The following is a 19242-nucleotide window of genomic DNA, read 5'->3' as shown; positions in this document are numbered from 1 at the left end:
AGTAAATTGCAAGGTCTACATCCATTTTCCTTATATAAGCTCATGCATATGGAGGACATGTTTTAGATTTGGCGCAGTAATGCACTTTCATGAGTAATTGAATTCAGTAATTAATTTGTTATGCCTACCTGATCAAATGGAAATCCTGTCCTCGCGCCCAAGGATTACTACTTCCGCTCTAACATCTCCCCTAATTGCCTAATAGCATTGCAGCGAGAATACTGCCTGCATTAAGACACTTTCACATTAGCTAGCGTGATTGGAAATGTGATGACAACACGATATCAACAAATTAAGGCTTCCGTCGCTTAAATGGCACAGGAGCACCACTTGTACTCTCCCAGATTTTAATACCAACAATTACAGCCAATTTATGGCGGAATTAGCAAATACACCTGTCATCCCCCGCATCAGTGATCCGGGGGATGACTATGAAAAGATAGTAGGAGACAGACACAGGTATTAGGGAAACAACAGGTAGGAACTGTTGCACAAAAATAAAATGCTATTCAGATCAGTAAATGTTAGTTTTCTGTCGTATATTTGGGGATGCCAACAGCAATCCCACCTATTGAGGTCATTTAAACATGATAAGATATGCTACATGTAAAAAGTGAAACACGATACAAATCACCTCCAGTTGTTAATCATTAGTGTTGCCTAATTGTGTAGCATATGCCTTGTTATAAACGTTGATGTTGTTTATCAAAAACACACACTGGTAATATGACAATATAAATAATAGTCTAACGGCCTAAAACAGTAGGACATATGTCTATAGTTTATATTCACTGGAAAAGGGACGAATGAAAGCAAGTTTGACTGAGGTGCAGGAGGGAAATACTGCAGGGCTCCGTTGGGAAGGCTGTTTCAGCACCATGGCGAGCGACCCTCCCTCTCCGTCGTCACCGTCATTAATCCATACACAACTAATTCCATTCTCCGCCCCACCAGCGTGCTATTGGCTGATTACATATCAGTTTTATAATTTGCCACAGTCGCTCCACTTGGATAAATAGTAATCTACCTCCCTCTGAATAAATAGTAGGCTAATCTACCTGGCACCACTCACTGGCTGCCACACAACCGTATCTCACACAGACGACCATTCTTGCGTTTGAGACTGAGGAGACGGAGGCAAGAAGTTTAGTGCTTCCCTTCCCTGGTTTGTTAGGGTGCACATATAATCAACACCACACGGACTCAATTGTGAAGGTGTTTTCAGAGATATAAGATGAATCTGAACTACACGTCCCCGGTGCCTCAGATGCCAGCCCAGAGGTCAACGTCGTTCTTCATCGAAGATATTTTATTACACAAACCAAAGCCCCTGAGAGAGGTATTCCACTTGCCGTTCTCAAGTTCTCTGGCTTCCCGGATGCCTCTCCTAGAATATGGATACCCACTGATGCCCACTCCGATACTAGCGCCTCACCCGCACCATCATCTACACAAGCCGGACCATCACCAGTATTTCTTCACGTCTGGTAAGTTGGAAGGCACTGGATTGGTTCATGCATTCAGTGAAGCGAAGGCAGTTACAGAGTGCAAGAACAGTTTAAGACAACGTCGACATTTCATTAGGACTATAATGATTTAATTCCAAAGGGATGTTATTTCATAATGTTGGTGCATGTATAATTTCCATTTTAGTAGTCTACCAATCCTAACAGCCTGACAAAACGATGGAGTGGTCTTGGGCGTTTTGCAACAGGTATATTGGCCTTTTCGTGCGTAAAAGTTGGTGCAAAACGTTCTCGAAAAAATCCAACTCAATCAGAAGAAAAAAATCATACTCCATTATAAAATGGTGTGCTAAATATAACGAGGCCTAAAGTAATATCCTACAGTGTGAAGAAATTGCATGGAGTACATTGAATTTAACTTACAACAATTAAACTGTTAATATAATTGCAAAAGTTGTTGAAATTTCAATTCTGAATGCCTTATATATTTCACAGGGATGCAAATGCCGGGGTTATTTCAGCATCATCCGGAGTTACCGGGCAAGCATTGCAGACGAAGGAAGGCGAGAACGGTCTTCTCGGATTCGCAACTATCTGGTCTGGAAAAGAGATTTGAGATACAACGGTACCTATCCACACCAGAACGAGTGGAGTTGGCAACAGCGTTAAGTCTCTCGGAAACCCAGGTAAGAAACCTAAACTACATCACACTAATCATACCTTTCGGGATGGTCGCATTGTGCTGCAAAGCAAGTTTATGAAATATTCCACCTTTGTCACACAGGTGAAAACATGGTTTCAAAACAGAAGGATGAAGCATAAAAAGCAACTGAGGAAAACACAAGACGACCAGAAAAATCCGAATGACTTAGATAGATCCATGGAGAACTCAAGTGAGAGTGAACTCAACGAAAAAAACACAGATGATCTTAACAGTGGAATCGACCCAGACTCATACATGTTAGAGGAAAATGAGGACGATGTTGATATCGAGGATGATATTTGCTCGCCAGAACGTTCACTATAGTGCAAGTGGCAAGTTGTTTTAAAAACAAATAGCCATAACCCAGTGTAAATGTCAATATTGAATCGTGTATTTTAGGCTACATATGAAATGATATATTGCTTTTTTTAAACAAATCAATGACAATAATGCAAAGTATTATTTATTCAAGCGTATATGCCTAATATGTCACTCACTACACATTCCCTTTAGGCTGTCTATATTTATATTTTTCGTGGCTGTGTAAAATGCATCATGTCAAACAATTGTACATAGGCCTACAAAATATAATCTGAAGCCATGTTCATTATTAGGATATTATTATCATTATTATTATTATCATCTTCGAATCAAACAAAAAACAGTCATTTTCATCTTAAGATAGTTTTTGGTGAATGTTTGAAGCCACCAGTTATGCAGACGACTTACGTTGACCCATGCAGGACCAGTTGATTCTTTTTGGAGACAATCTGTGAGAAAATACATTTGTATGTTCCTACTTTGATAAACAAAAACAACTTAGCTCTTAATTTCAGCAAGTCACATTTTTACCCTTTCTTTTTGCACTTTCGTTCTGGTAATCGAAATATGTTGCAGCATATGCCTTTTGAAGTGTTATTGCGTTACTATTAAAACGTGCATGATAAACATAACTAATTGTTTAGCCTGTACCATTTATCATGTACATTTGTCGGTTTATTATTAGGCTAAGGGATTGCAGTTGCATTTTCCTATAAACTTGGATGAACTGACCAATGTTTCAATTTAATGCCATTAACACTTTAGTATTAGTTAGTTATTAGTCAATAAATCAATCTTCATAGGACACTAGAGATTTAATTATTTGAATAGATATATTTGTATTTAATTGAAATAGTTTCTTGGAATACCTACTCATAACTCATAATTATATTTCGGAAGTATGCCTAACCCTACTTTTGAAAAGCAATTATAGCCAATGATTATTTCCTGGCAGTCCGATTCTACGACCTCTTTGTACTTTAATAATATTACAAATAATGATAGTTAATTAATAATAGCTACGAATTATGGTTATAATAATATTTTTAAGTAGACGATTATTTTGCATAGGCCTTTCGACATTCACATAGCCTACCTTAAGCTTACAGAAAATTCCCCGGCCGTATCTTGAGAGGTCAGTTGTAATAGCGTTTTACTAAAATAACCCCACCTACTTGAAGAACCAGGGCCTCGTTTCCCAGTTGCGATGTAACTTAAGAATTGCGATGATCGTTGGCTACCCAATGCATTGTTATTTACGAGCCAACTACTGTTTCCCAAACAAGCACGTTGAGAAGCCGTTCGCTAAGTGCGTTATTAGACCATGTGTCGATATTGATAGGATCGAAAGAAAAGTAGCGCTGCTCTCAGATCAGCTTTCTCCATTCAAATCTACCTTAACATTAGAATTATTCCACATTACTGACGAAGGATCAGCTCCTTGAGAAATATTACCACCTATTGCTGCAAATATTGAGGCGGCTTATTATGCTTACCCAATACTAATGCACTAACTAACAGTTTGGCATATCTTGTCACACATCATGAACCGTATTGAAGCTAAAATTACAGACAGTAGCCTATTGGCAAAATATAACTCAATATGATTGAAATAGGCACATGTAGCCTATTTGTCGTTTAACGAAGTCAGTTTTTATTTGAAGCATCGTTTTATCTTTCACTTGTTTGCAACAACTGCAAATACTTTGAACTTTTTAATTGTAGTCAACTTCGTTCTGAGGTTATTGCGGTCAGTCAGACAGATTTAAGAATCTTGATTCAATGTTTAGCGGAGATCTTATGTGAATAAAGTGATGCAGAAGGGCAAAACAGCATCTAACGAGGCACTTCGGCTGCTCTACGAATAGTCTGGATCACTCATAGATGTGTGAAGGTTTTAAATTAAGAATCACGTTACTAACAAAGGCTATGTTAAACAGCTCGGCTACTAAAGATACATCTTCAGATCTTAACACTACGAAGGCTCTGGGAAACGAGGCCATGGACCAGAACCACTACTACAGGAGTCACTTAGCAGTGGAGGAGATATTAATCGGAGGCTATCTGTTAAATGTGCTCATGCTGTGGTAGACGCCTTGGTAGCTGGGACCCCGCTGTGGAATAAAATAAATACTTCATCATACAATAACAAATAGTTGTTGCATGTAACGTAGAGCGGTAGCTATTCATAAACATTGTCATGACTTTTATTGAACTTGAGTTAGGCTATTATTGGTTACTGCTAGGCCTACTGGATCACCAAATGTCTTGAAAGGAGCAGTAAGAGAAGACGCGCACAAAAGGCTGATGAAGCACACGGGCACCAGTGAGGGGATTCGAATAATCTGTCCCGGGCGCCCGGGTAGGCGTGATTTGCACCGGGTGAAAGATGATTGCTTTCGTTTCGGAAAGGGCTTAATCTCTGGCGTGAACAAAGTGCCCCCTTCAAAGCCCACGGCGAAATCGGCTCAAAACAAAAGTGACGTAATTAAGCACAATGATTCATGAGTAGGATTCTGTGTTTTCACAATGCGAAAGTGATTGATTTTGATAAAAACGCTTTATCTGTCTTCCCAACGAAAACTAGTCAGAAAAGGAAAACAATCGTTTTATGGAAAAGAGATGTATGTTTCTGGAAGATACACAATGCTGCCTTGTTGACAACATGATCAAGCTGTGCAGATTACTTTTCGATTTTGGAAAGGTGCTCCTCCCTCACCGCTTTTGCCCGTTCACGTCAAGGGCCATAGACCGATGCCCAGCGGCTCAGCATAATAGAATCCGCCCACTGACTCAAGCAGCCGGCTCAAGAAAACATGGGTTTGTCACAAAAACATTGCGTTCAAAGTAAGCTAATTTGGGACATTTGGAAAATTGGAATGCTAAGCTTAATGGAGACATTTGGACAGATATTTAACTCAAATAATGTGTGCACAATGTTGGTGAAATTACAAGTAAACCAACCATTGGTCTTTGCCTCTCTATGGTAGAATATGAATCGAGGCCACCAGCTCCAAACAAACAACATTTGACACCCAAGTCAGCTGATTTGTTCAGAGAATTTTATGAACATTTAAGGAATGTTGTAAAACATAATTATTTTCTGGAAGTAAGGAAATATTTCAGGATAAAAGCAAGTAATTCAGTAGCCTACAGTCCTGGAATTTTGTCAGGTCTTCCACACCACTGCCACACTTGAAAACAATATGCATTGATTAATGAAATCTTAGTGTGGCCCATTAGGTCGATTTGATATTTTTGTATTATTAAAACTCCTATATATAATTCATGGCTTATGTTTTAAATGCTCAAGAGTGCAGTAAATGTGTACATTTTTCTGTTTGCAAAATATATTGTTCACAACAAGCTGTTATGTTACTAACTACTCTGCCCCTCAGTGACTCTGCCAGCAACAGCAGCTCCATGAGCACATAGGCTGTGCGAATATTGCTTGGATTGTTTTGCAGGATTTCATAGCATAAAATGTAACAGTTAAAGTAAATGGACTGTCCCTCAGTCATAACTTTTGGGTCTGCTCTAGTCTCACTCCCAATGAGTCTCTAGAGCCAGATGGCTTACTTCTTTCTGCACGTGAGGCTAGATCTGCTCTATCCGGTACCGATGGCGCTAAAGCAAAAAGCAAGTTGTAATTAACTTGTAAATAAACGATTATAACAGTCATTGAAGCCTGTCATAACATTCATCTACATCCAACAAGAGTCAAAGGACAGAGGGATACACTAGCTTGAACCTTCTCATCGCGGATCTGGTAGGACAAAAAAAGCATGACTGTGGCTGGTCAATTTGATTGTTTCTCCCATGGTGTTCATTAGGTTATATTGTACTGTAGGTGGCAGAGTGACGTTTTGTGTGGACTAAAACAGCATAAAACAGGGTGTATCACAAAGCACGATCAAATTAATCAGCTAGTTTACAGTAATTTTGAGAAACATTGAGAAATAGTTTGGTAGATTTTTTGGGGTCAAATTAACCAGTTATCTAACTTTGATAAACAGCTAGAAAGCTACAGCTAGCTGATGTTAGCTCCCATGCCAATTTCAAGTCTATCTAAACTAATATCTGACTAATTCATAAAGATTAAGCTATTTCAGAATGAACGTTCACTGGCTAGCACATCATGCTTTGTGACATTATATTAGCGACATATCCCCAGTACGATAATGTGTTTTCACTTATTGCATCTGCATGCTTGTTGCGTTCTCCCTGGTGCACTTTTTCCTTTGTGAGCTGACTGCTCATTCTAAATGTTATAATCAATCTGTTCCAAACAGTGGCAGCATGTGCAGCAGGGTTCATTCTGTTTTTGACATGCACAAGTGAATTAGTTGTATTTATGCTGTTGTTCAAATGCATCATATTCTGTCATGCTTCCTTTTTTTGCAGTAAAGTACTTAACTGTTACCCAGAAAGGATTTGATATTCGAGATAAAAATGGCTGCATTGGACCTTTAACAGAAACGAATTGGGACAAATTAGGCTAAGGGATTTGATAGCTCTTCATTGTATAATTAATGATACACAAAGATGTTACAGTAATAACGCATAGCATGTTTTAATCAAAACACAACAGTAATTGATGGGAGTTTAAATCACAATATTGAAAATAATGTCCATGTCTTGGTGAAAGTAACTCCTTCGTAACACACCCATTTTTCATTTTCTCTGAATATGGTAAGGATCAGTAGGGCCTTTGGCCCATTGAATTGGTTTGTTGTTTGTACACATTCTTAGAAGATACTCACCTTAGATAACACTCACCAGTAGCATGCAAACGCTACCCTTTAGGCCTACAGGTGAGTAAACATAGAAATATAATGGTTTCCATTTGAGTAACTACGCTAATTTCTTCTGCTATGGCAATGAGTGATACATTTTTCTTTAGGTATCATCTCTAGTAGAAACATACTTTCTTATCCATTTTATTTTCAGACAATTTGCCTTTTAACCCAAACCCCAGAGAAGCACAAACACCTACACACACACACCAAGGAGTTGCATGCCAGGGTCTGCCCCTGGGGCAGATTATGGGTTAAGTGCTTTGCTCAAGGGTGCAATGGCAGGAGATGGCATGCCACTTGCCACAAGATTTTCCTATCAGACTTGGGATTCGAACTGGCAACCCTCCGGCTGCTGGACCGCCTCTCTAACCTCTAGATGACCTGGCACACCCAAAGTAGTAGTGTAACAAGAGTGAGTGGGTGGATTCCAATCCATAGAGGTTATCCCTGAGACCAAAAACCTAATCATGGAGAACCTGGCCAGAGCACTGCTCAGGGTACCACTGGGAACACATTGGTTTGATCAGAATGTTATGGAACTTCAATTGTCATCGGTCATAGCTCAATTAGTGAACTGTGATCATCTATAGCAGGCATGGGCAACTTTGATGGCCACAAAAAATCAGAACTTATCATGAGGGGCCGCAGTGTCTAGCGGGTCTATGTACCCACATCTATACCCACACTTGCAGTTGCAGTCACACTTGCAGTTAGCCTTCTGGGCCTTAGCCTTTAAAAGCATGCACATGTGTACTCACACACACATGCATTCACACCATACCCACACACACGTACGCACACACACGCGCACAGGCCAAAATCATCAATACCAGCTATTATTTAATTTATTCAGTCATTTAAATGTGCACCATGAGGCAGCTCCCCATCAATTTAGAAGGTTTACATTAACAGGCTCATCCAAACAGGATATGTAGCACTCTCCCGCCCTTTGAAAAGCAAATCATGTCGTTTTCAAAACGTGATGCAGATTTACTGAGAAAATAAAAAGCGTTGAAGAGAATAGGCTGTGCGGAAGGTGATCAATTAAAAGATTAAGCGTTTTGCAACACATGGATGCATCTGCATTTGGGCCTAATAGTGGGGCCATCAGCTCATTTTCAGGGGCCTGCCGCCTACTTAGGCGCTGTCCTCACATCAAAGCGTGCGCGTCTGCCCCGGCTATTCCAATCGGCAGAAAGGGATGCTAATTTAGCCCCCTTCATGTGTGGTGGTGAGAGACTCCTTCAATTAACTGGATTTCTATGGCAAAAGAGGGGTGGGGGGAAAGATGCAAAGAGAGTTGGTCTGGATAGGCAGTGTTTCTCATTAATTCAAAAGGTCCGGTATTTATTATTACCCCCACGCATCTGAGGCTTAAACACTAAAAACACAGTGCATCAAAGACGCCATGATGGGTTAAATAGAGACTATAATCAAATTAAAATATTACATAGGAGTAAATAGCTCTTTTATAATGATCTGACGGCTCTATTAAAGAAATGGGGGGTGCTTGAGATTTGTTTTATTGGTGGGAAAATTATCACTAGTTTACGGAGCCCTAATCAGGTGGGCTTCAAAGGGTCATCTTTGTTTGACTCATTTGTATCTGGAAGTAGAGACGGGGGGGATACAGGGAGAAAATAATCAGGCACGGAACAAAAAGAGCAGATTATTTCAGATTAACAGCAGCAACCAGGTGCGTGAGAGGGTGAAAGGGGGCAAATTGGAAATGTGGATAAAATGCCAACGTGTGAATTACCGACTAGTACCCCCCAAAAATGAGACAATATAGCCCGCAGTACCAAAAGCTTTCCGATTTAATGATGTATTGTTGAATTTACAAAGGATGTTTCAATGTCGAGTGCTATCAAAACTATAAAAAAAAGAGAAAAGGCGGAGCGCACTATGTTTTTTAGTGTTTCCATAAGTGTCCTTTGTCATTATGACAACAAGTTGACCATTAGATCTCTACCAATGGTCTAGCCATGGTCTTTGTACTCAGTTGCCGATTCCTTGTCATCAAACAACCTACACAAAGCTTTAGAAGGTTTACATGTTCTCTCAGATTGTATATAGTATTGTACTATTAACACTGTATGTGTAATATTGTATAACCACAAACCATATGTGTTATGCCTGAATTGACTTGAGCAGCTGTATTAAACATTTTCAGGTCATGTGCACTCAAGTCATGACTCATGAGCAATTGTAAGGAATATTAGCAGAGGAATATTCAAGGAATTGTGGAATCATTATCAATAGCCAGAGCATTATTTATCTGAAATGTGTACAAACATTTGCATATTATTCAAACAATACCTTATCAACTTTGAGCAAAAAACAACAACACTTGGTTTGGGATTACAGTACCATGTTTGCCTATAGTATAAATTACGGTATGGTATAAGTACCATGTTTACCTATGGTTTAAGTACATCAAATCATATGAACAAACGCGCAAGCTACAACTTCATTGGTCGTAAAAATGCATTCATACAGTAAATGCTTATGTCAACAACCACATACAGACAGGCTACTCTGTAACACGCCAAATTGCAGTTGACACAAGCATGAATGAACGATTGCTGCAATATTTCCCTGCTTATTCCTCCATATTGTCTATATAGTCCATATACTGCCTTTCCCCAAAAGTTTAATGGCCGTGTCAGCTGTAAGGGGAAACCTGTTGTTGCGTGACTCCTGTGTGTTATAAAGTAACTGGGCCGATGTAGTGTCAGATGGTGTGCACCACCTTGAAGTGGGCCACGGTCTGTTTCTCCTGCTCTCGCCGTTTCCTCAGGGCCTCCAGTGTGGCCAGCTGGGATATGTCGAAGCCCTCCAGGAGGCGAGTGTGGCCCCTGGGCCCACTCTGGCTGTCTGGTCTTGGTCTGCTGAGGCAGGGGCGCCACCTTGGGCCGCAGGATGCACCTGGCATACTCCAGGGCCTGAAACACAATGGAAATAAAGGTAACATTTTATTTATCACTGACAGGTATAATGACGATGCAGTACAGTACCATTATAATTAATTGTAAGACTGTATGATGCTCTTGTAATTTCCTATATCATGCCTCTTGACTAAATAACAGCCACCTTGAGTCAATTGAACATTTGCTATAAAGACTTAAGATGACATAAAAGCTCATGCTTATAACATGTAATAAAGCATTATACCTGTAGGCTTCAGGTAAAGTTTTACAGAAGAATAGTTTGGAGATGGAGGGGGAGGGAAAGGTACACCTGCAAGAGCTGAAAAACAACTAGGCTTTCATATAGCTGAGTGAACTTGGCGATTCAACTTTGTGACAGAATGTTGACGTGTCCTTAATCGTTCTCAGACTCGCAATCTCAGTGCATGGGGATTCGTTTGTTATAGGTACCAGTCAAAAGTTTGGACACACCTACTCATTCCAGGGTTTATTTATCTTGTAGAATAATAGTGAAGACATCAAAACTATGAAATAACACATATGGAATCATGTTAAACAAATCAAAATATATTTTATATTATTCAAAGTAGCCACCCGTTGCCTTGACAGCTTTGCACACTCTTGGCATTCTCTCAACCAGCTTCATGTGGTAGTTCCCTGGAATGCATTCCAATTAACAGGTGTGCCTTGTTAATTTGTGGGATTTATTTCCTTCTTAATTGAAGCGTTTGAGCCAATCAGTTGTGTTGTGACAAGGTACGGATGGTATACAGAAGATAGCCCTATTTGGTAAAATACTAAGTCCATATTATAGCAAGAACACTTCAAATAAGCAAAGAGAAACGACAGTCCATCATTACTTAAGACAAATGTCAGTTAATACGGAACATTTCAAGAACTTTGAAAGTTCTTCAAGTGCAGTCGCAAAAACCATCAAGCGCTATGATGACACTGGCTTTCATGAGGACTGCCACAGGAAAGGAAGACCCAGAGTTACCTCTGCTGCAAAGGATAAGTTCGTTAATGTCACGGCCGTCGTAAGGAGTGGACCAAAACGCAGCGGGAAAATGTATACTCATCTTTTTATTTGAAGGAAAAACAAAATAAACACGTATACAAAACAAGACTCCAAACAGTCCCGTCAGGTGCAACAAACACTAAAGCAGGAAATAACTACCCACAACCCCATAGAACAAACACCCCTATAAATCGGACCTTCAGAGACAACGAGAAGCAGCTGCCTCCAATTGAAGGTCAACCCAATAAACACCACAGAAATAGACCAACTACAAATAACATAGAAATACACTAACATAGAACATAACCCAAACAACCCCGAAACACCCTAAACAAACACGCCCTGACCAAACTACAATAACAAACAGCCCCCCCCCCCCCCCCACAACTACGGAGGTGGCTCAGGCTCCGGCCTTACTCCCCAACCTAACCTGTCCACCCCCGCTAACTGCTTATTATTATTTACCCCTCCCAAAGTCTCTGGGCTGATGCGCGTCGCTGGGGAGCTCCGGACTGGAGGGCCGACTCTGGGGAGCTCCGGACTGGAGGTCCGACTCTGGGGAGCTCCGGACTGGAGGTCCGACTCTAGATGGGGCACTGTCGCCGGAAGCTCTGGACGAGGACTGCGCACTGAAGGCCTGATGCGTAGGGCTGGCTTTGGAGGCGCCAGACTAGGGACACGCACCACAGGGCATGTGCGAGGAGCATGAGCAGGACGCACTGGACTGGGCTGACGCACTGGAGGCCTGGTGCTGGCTTTGGAGGCGCCAGACTGGAAACACGCACCTCAAGGCTAGTGCGAGGAGCGGGAACTGGATACACTGGGTCATGAGTAGGCACCGGCCCGCCCTGGCTGGATGGTAACAGCAGCCCTGCACGAGCGGAGTGCTGGCACAGGGCGAACTGGGCTGTGCAGAGGCCTGATGGCTGCCGTGCGTAGAGCAGGCGTAGGGTAGCCTGGGCCTAGGAGGCGCACTGGTGGCCAGATGTGCTGTGCAGGCATACTCCTACCCGGCTGGATGCCCACTCTTGCACGGCACTTGCGAGGAGCTGGGATCGCTCGCACCGGACTGTGCGTGCGCATGGGCGAGATCGTGCGCACTTCCGCATACACCGGTGCTCTCATGATCCGTTGCTCCCCATAATAAGCACGGGAAGTTGGCTCAGGTCTATTGCCTGACCTAGCTAATCTTCCCGTGTGCCCCCCCCAAAAAAATTATTGGGGCTGCCTTTCAGGCTTCCTTGCCAGTCGTGTACCCACATAACTTTCCCGGTCCTCTCCAGCCTTCCTCCATGGTCTTTCTCCCGCTAGTATCTGCTCCCATGTCCATGATTCCTTATAGCTCTGCTGCTGCTCCTTCCTCCGCTGCTTGGTCCGTTGGTGGTGGGTAGTTCTGTCATGATTGTCGTAAGGAGTGGACCAAAACGCAGCGGGAAAATGTATACTCATCTTCTTTTTATTTGAAGAAGGAAAAACAAAATAAACACGTATACAAAACAAACGACTCCAAACAGTCCCGTCAGGTGCAACAAACACTAAAGCAGGAAATAACTACCCACAACCCCATAGAACAAACACCCCTATAAATAGGACCTTCAATCAGAGGCAATGAGAAGCAGCTGCCTCCAATTGAAGGTCAACCCAATAAACACCACATAGAAATAAACCAACTAGAAATAACATAGAAATACACTAACATAGAACATAACCCAAACAACCCCGAAACACCCTAAACAAACACCCCCTGCCATGCCCTGACCAAACTACAATAACAAACAGCCCCTTTACTGGTCAGGACGTGACAGTTAGAGTTAACTTCACCTCAGATTGCAGCCCAAATAAATGCTTCACAGAGTTCAAGTAACATACACATCACAACATCAACTGTTCAGAGGATACTGAATGAATCAGGCCTTCATGGTCAAATTGCTGCAAAGAAACCACTACTAAAGGACCAATAAGAATATATATTTTTTGTTTAACTAGGCAAGTCAGTTAAGAACAAATTCTTATTTACAATGACAGCCTACGGGAGAACAGTGGGTTAACTGCCTTGTTCAGACTTTTACCTTGTCATCTCAGGGATTTGATCCAGCAACCTTTTGGTTACTGACCCAACACTCTAAACACTAGGCTACCTGCTGCCCCAAGAAGTGACTTGCTTGGGCCAAGAAACACAAACAATTGGCATTAGACTGGTGGAACTCTATCCCTTGGTCTGATGAGTCCAAATTTGAGATTTTTGGTTCCAACCGCTGCGTCTTTGTGAGACTATTTGTGAACGGATGATCTCCACATGAGTGGTTCCCACCTTGAAGCATGGAGGAGGAGGTGTTATGGTGTGGGGGTGCTTTGCTGGTGACATTGTCAGTGATTTATTTAGATTTCAAGGCACACTTAACCAGCATAGCTACCACAGCATTCTGCAGCGATACGCCATCCCATCTGGTTTGCGCTTAGTGGGACTACAATTTGTTTTTCAACAGGACACTGACCCAAAAACACCGCCAGGCTGTGTAAGGGCTATTTGACCAAGGAGAGTGATGGAGTGCTGCATCAGATCACCTGGCCTCCACAATCACCCGACCTCAACCCAATTGAGATGGTTTGGGATGAGTTGGACCGCAGAATGAAGGAAAAGCAGCTAACAAGTGCTCAGCATATGTGGGAACTCCTTCAAGACTGTTGGAAAAGCATTACTCATGAAGCTGGTTGAGAGAATGCCAAGAGCATGCAAAGCTCTCATCAAGGCAAAGGGTGGCTACTTTGAAGAATCTCAAATATAAAATATATTTTGATTTGTTTAACCTCTAAGGGATCGGTGTCCCTAATAGGGGATGGTTGTTGCTCAATATGCGATAATGTCACTAGAATGACATTGTAACCAACAGCCAATTCCAGGACATAGACATAACTTATATGGGCAGAAATCTCCCGAGGGGCGCAGCGGTCTAAGGCACTGCATCTCAGTGCTAGAGGTGTCACTACAGACCCTGGTTAAATTCCAGGCTGTACCACAACTGGAATCACAATTGGCCCAGCATCGTCCGGGTTAGGGTTTGACCGGGGTAGGTTGTCATTATAAATACAAATTTGTTCTTAACTAACTTGCCTAGTAAAATAAAAAATAAAAGCTTAAATTGTTGTTAATCTAACTGCAGTGTCCAATTTACAATAGCTATTACAACAAAAAAATACCATGCAATTGTTTGAGTGCACAACAACAAAGCACTTTTATCACAGCAACTGGTTTGCTACATTTACCTCTGAAGGTAAATAATGTACTTACATTCAGTAATCTTGCTCTGATTTGTCATCCTGAGGTCCCAGAGATAAAATGTAGCATAGTTTTGTTTGAAAAAATAAATAAAATTATTTTCAAATGTTGGAACTGGGTTCTACAGTTTGACCCCACTGCTGGCTCCACCCGCCCCCGCCATCTAGATGTGTGTAGGTTAGTGTATTTTCTGTAGGAAAGCTAATGACCCTTCATGTATGACATTTCTGGAGGTGTAAACGTAAATTTTATATTACCATAGCATTTTTGTATGTTCTCTATAATTGGGCTCCCAAGAGGCACAGCGGTCTAAGGTAATGCATCTCAGTGCTAGAGGCGTCACTACAGACTCTGGTTTGATTCCAGGCTGTATCACAACAAGTCCTGATTGGGAGTCCCATAGGGCGGTACACAATTGGCCCAGCATCATCCCGGTTAGGGTTTGGCCGGGGTAGGCCGTCATTGTAAATAATAATTCGTTCTTAACTGACATGCCTAGTTACATTTTTTATATATTTTTTGTACTTGAAAATGTATTAATTCACCAATTTGGCACATTTGGGCAAACTCCTGGCAGACTTGATACAAAATGTTGTGTAGTGTTGTAATTCTTCACTGGATTTGTATGACACTTTGCACAGACACTGCTGCCATCTTGTGGACAACACATAAATTACACCTAAAATCCTATCTGAATGTATGGCCTTTCTCTTGCATTTCAAAGATGATTTTTGTTGTTGAAAAGGCATGTTTTTTTGTTTGTATTATCTTTTACGATATCTAATGTGTTATATTCTCCTACATTCATTTCACATTTCCACAAACTTCAATGTGTTTCCTTTCAAATGGTATCAAGAATATGTATATCCTTGCTTCAGGTCCTGAGCTACAGGCAGTTAGATTTGGGTACATCATTTTAGGTGAACATTTAAAAAAGGGGGCCGATCATTAAGAGTACATTTTTTGGGGGTTACTACATGATTCCATATGTGTTATTTCATAGTTTTGATGTCTTCACTATTATTCTATAATGTAGAAAATAATAAAAATAAAGAAAAATCCTTGAATGAGCAGGTGTGTCCAAACTTTTGACTGGTCCTGTAAATAACTAAAAGTGGGGACTGGAGTTGCAATACACTCAAGCTGACAGATGACGATGATGGACAAATTGACTGAGGAAACCAGGATGAGATGGATGCACTTGTTATGAAGCAATGTACTCTCTCTTTCTCTTTGTTTTTTCTTTCTTTCTCTCTCTCTCTCTTTTTGTCTCTGTCTCTTCACCTCTAAGTCATTTTCTCTCTCACCCCCACTCTCTCTCTCTCTCTGAGTCTCTCTAATTCTCTCTCTGTCTCTGTCTATCTGCCAGAAGGAAGGTAACAGAGAGAGACCGAGAGAGAATCAGAGAGAGAGGGACAGACAGACAGACAGACAGACAGACAGACAGACAGACAGACAGACAGACAGGACAGACAGACAGACAGACAGACAGACAGACAGACAGACAGACAGACAGACAGACAGACAGACAGACAGACAGACAGAGGCAGACAGACAGACAGACAGACAGACAGACAGACAGAATCAGAGAGAGAGACAGAGAGAGAGACAGAGAGAGAATCAGAGAGAGAATCCCTTCTGGGAACCATGTTGTCCTTGTTGTCACTGCCCAATGGGTTCTTGGCGTCCGGCAGAAAGGTAATCCTACTTATCTTCTTGTTCTGCTCACGGATCACATTTGAATACAGCTTCTGTCGTCTCATTTTCTTGTCCTGGGCCATGTTGTGAAAGAACAGAGAGAGAGAGCAGAGGGGGAGATTACAAAAGACTGGGTTTAATTAACTGAGCCATTTCTCCCTTAAGGCCCTATTCTCTTTGTGTATACCTTGGCGGAGCCTCTCCACACCGCCTGACAAAACCAAATACAACAAACCATTCAGCGGGCCTATCAACATTTACACATATCATTCACTAATAGGGCCGGCCCTAGAGACAGAGGCAGCCTCAATCTAGTGCAAATTGGCCATACATGCTCACTTTTTACTCTCAGGGATTAACAAAAGATACATCAGACCCCAAATACCACTCAACCTTCCAGGGCTACTCTCATTTGCTTTGTAAATCCAATTTAATCTGTTCAGAATGAGGCAAGTCTTTAATGAGAAACAGGGACAGAGGGGCGGGGGATAATGGAAGCACAAAGAGACTATTGAAGATCATCAGCGAAATAAAATGAACTGGGTAAATGGTTTTATGGGCCATCAAGTCATTGCTGTTGTCTGTTTTAGAACTACATTCATTGTTGTTTTATTAAAACAAAGTTATTTTTTAAGTGTTAAAGTTAAATAAGTCTTTCAAGTTTATGTGTTACAAGAAATAATTTCTTCAGATGTTCAATTTAAGATTGCTGAATGAAGTAAACCATAGAGTACAGGATTGCTGGAATCCATACGGCTATATTATTATGATGGTATGGCTAGTGGAGGCTGGAGAGTTTTAAGTTCCTCGGCATACACATCACGGACAAACTGAAATGGTCCACCCACACAGACAGCGTGGTGAAGAAGGCGCAGCAGCGCCTCTTCAACCTCAGGAGGCTGAAGAAATTCGGCTTGTCACCAAAAACACTCACAAACTTTTACAGATGCACAATCGAAAGCATCCTGTCGGGCTGTATCACCGCCTGGTACGGAAGCTGCTCCGCCCATAACCGGAAGGCTCTCCAGAGGGTGGTGCGGTCTGCACAACGCATCACCGGTGGCAAACTACCTGCCCTTCAGGACACCTACACCACCCGATGTCACAGGAAGGCCAAAAAGATCATCAAGGACAGCAACCACCCGAGCCACTGCCTGTTCACCCCGCTACCATCCAGAAGGCGAGTTCAGTACAGGTGCATCAAAGCTGGAACCGAGAGACTGAAAAACAGCTTCTATCTCAAGGCCATCAGACTGTTAAACAGCCATCACTAACATTGAGTGGCTGCTGCCAACATACTGACTCAACTCAAGCCACTTTAATAATGGGAAAATTGATGTAATCAATTTATCACTTGCCACTTTATATTATTTATATTAGATAATGTTTACATAACCTACATTATTCATCTCATATGTATATACTGTACGCCATACCATCTACTGCATCTTGCCATCTTGATGTAATTAGATGTATCACTAGCCACTTTAAACAATGCCACTTTATATAATGTTTTCATAACCTACATTACTCATCTCATATGTATATACTGTACTCTATACCATCTACTGCATCTTGCCATCCTGATGTAATGTATCACTAGCCACCTTAAACAATGCTGCTTTATATGTTTTCATACCCTACAATACTCATCTCATATGTATATACAGTACTCCATACCATCTAGTACATCTTGCCTATGCCGTTCGGCCATCACTCATTTATATATTTTTATGTACATATTCGTATTCATTCCTTTACACTTGTGTGTACAAGGTAGTTGTTGTGGAATTGGTAGATTACTTGTTAGATATTACTGCATGGTCGGAACTAGAAGCACAAGCATTTCGCTACACTTGCATTAACACCTGCTAACCATGTGTATGTGACAAATACATTTGATTTGATACTGGTTATAAGGTGGGAAGAGGAACACTGTAATTTCTGTGGTGGTGTAATCAGGCCCAAGGCAGCCAAGATTCACGTCCTGAAACAGCTGCTTGTAGTCCTTCAGGGAGGAGGCCTAAGACAATACACGTACGCACACACACACGCACGCACGCACGTACACACGTACACACACACACGCACGTACACACGCATACACGCACGCACGTACACACACGCACACACACACACACACACACACACACACACACACACACACACACACACACACACACACACACACACACACACACACACACAGGTAACTGCTAAATATTACTAGAGAATAGTTATTATACAGGCAGGTGTTGAGAAACACACACATACATTAGACTTGGTTCCGGAAATGATACCTGTCTAAGTACAAAAATCTAACATTTTTCCTTTACACTGGTCATTCCTAAGTGCCTGTATGTTTGGGTCTTTTAGTATAAAGAGGGAGTGTGTATTGCACCCTGGGGAGTGGAGTCCCAGGGACAGGTTGACAGAGAGATACTCTCTCTCTTAGGCAGAGAGAGGGTAAGCGCCTTAATCCACTATGTACGTCTGAGGTGCACTCGAGAAGCAATCCACAAGCTGCCCCAGACAACAGGGGACTAATCATTCCAGATCGGACTGGCTCCTTTTAGGGGCTCAGGCCACTTTGGAATTAGCCATTGGTCATGGACACTGTGGGACGGCTTCTTGTTTTGTTTTTATCTTTCTTTCTTTTCAACCCCCTCCCCACCCTCATCCGCTTTTACTTTTGTGATACCCTCCACATTGGGATGTTTTACAAATCTACCCTGTAATCTTGTCAGATGATGGTGAACATGGCAAAGTGGGGATACATGGAGAGGAAAGGGGCAGGGGGAGAGGCTAGTGGCTATTGTGGTGTAAAGTGACCTCTAAATGCACATACACTGATTGGTTAGGGAAAAAAGCTAGTCAGATAAAAACTTGGCAACCGTAACCATCTTAAGAGCATCAATTACCTATCTATATCCTTTCATACACTGGCCCTTACTACTATCACTGGGTTTCCAATCTATGCTTAAATTATGGTAATAATGTGATAAAATACATTTTCTCAGACTAATTGGT

At 41.7% G+C, this 19242-nt stretch overlaps 1 protein-coding gene and 1 long non-coding RNA gene across 2 annotated transcripts in view; one reads left to right on the top strand and one right to left on the bottom strand.

Moving 5' to 3' along the window:
- Positions 1–1075: 1075 nt before the first annotated feature.
- bsx (brain specific homeobox) lies at positions 1076–3114 on the top strand. Its single transcript, XM_014137176.3, has 3 exons — positions 1076–1487; positions 1962–2152; positions 2251–3114. The coding sequence occupies exons 1-3, from the start codon at positions 1235–1237 to the stop codon at positions 2491–2493; spliced, it is 687 nt and encodes a 228-aa protein (XP_013992651.1). The 5' UTR covers positions 1076–1234; the 3' UTR covers positions 2494–3114.
- Positions 3115–9088: 5974 nt separating this feature from the next.
- The window catches only part of LOC145860058 (uncharacterized), a 66898-nt gene continuing 56744 nt past the window's right edge, over positions 9089–19242 (bottom strand). Inside the window, exon 3 of the long non-coding RNA XR_014380141.1 lies at positions 9089–16286. This is a non-coding gene — a long non-coding RNA (uncharacterized LOC145860058). The remainder of the gene's footprint in view (positions 16287–19242) is intronic.

This window comes from Salmo salar, chromosome 13 (assembly GCF_965601325.2).
Source record: "Salmo salar chromosome 13, fSalSal1, whole genome shotgun sequence".
NCBI lineage: Eukaryota > Metazoa > Chordata > Actinopteri > Salmoniformes > Salmonidae > Salmo > Salmo salar.
This window is presented reverse-complemented; position numbering and strand designations above follow the sequence as displayed.

Bases quoted from the DNA above. Each gene is read 5' to 3' on its own strand.
- bsx (XM_014137176.3), top strand. From the start codon at position 1,235: ATGAATCTGAACTACACGTCCCCGGTGCCTCAGATGCCAGCCCAGAGG. The intron at 1,488-1,961 runs GTAAGTTGGAAG...TATATTTCACAG, and splicing joins CCAGTATTTCTTCACGTCTG to GGATGCAAATGCCGGGGTTA. The intron at 2,153-2,250 runs GTAAGAAACCTA...TTTGTCACACAG, and splicing joins TAAGTCTCTCGGAAACCCAG to GTGAAAACATGGTTTCAAAA.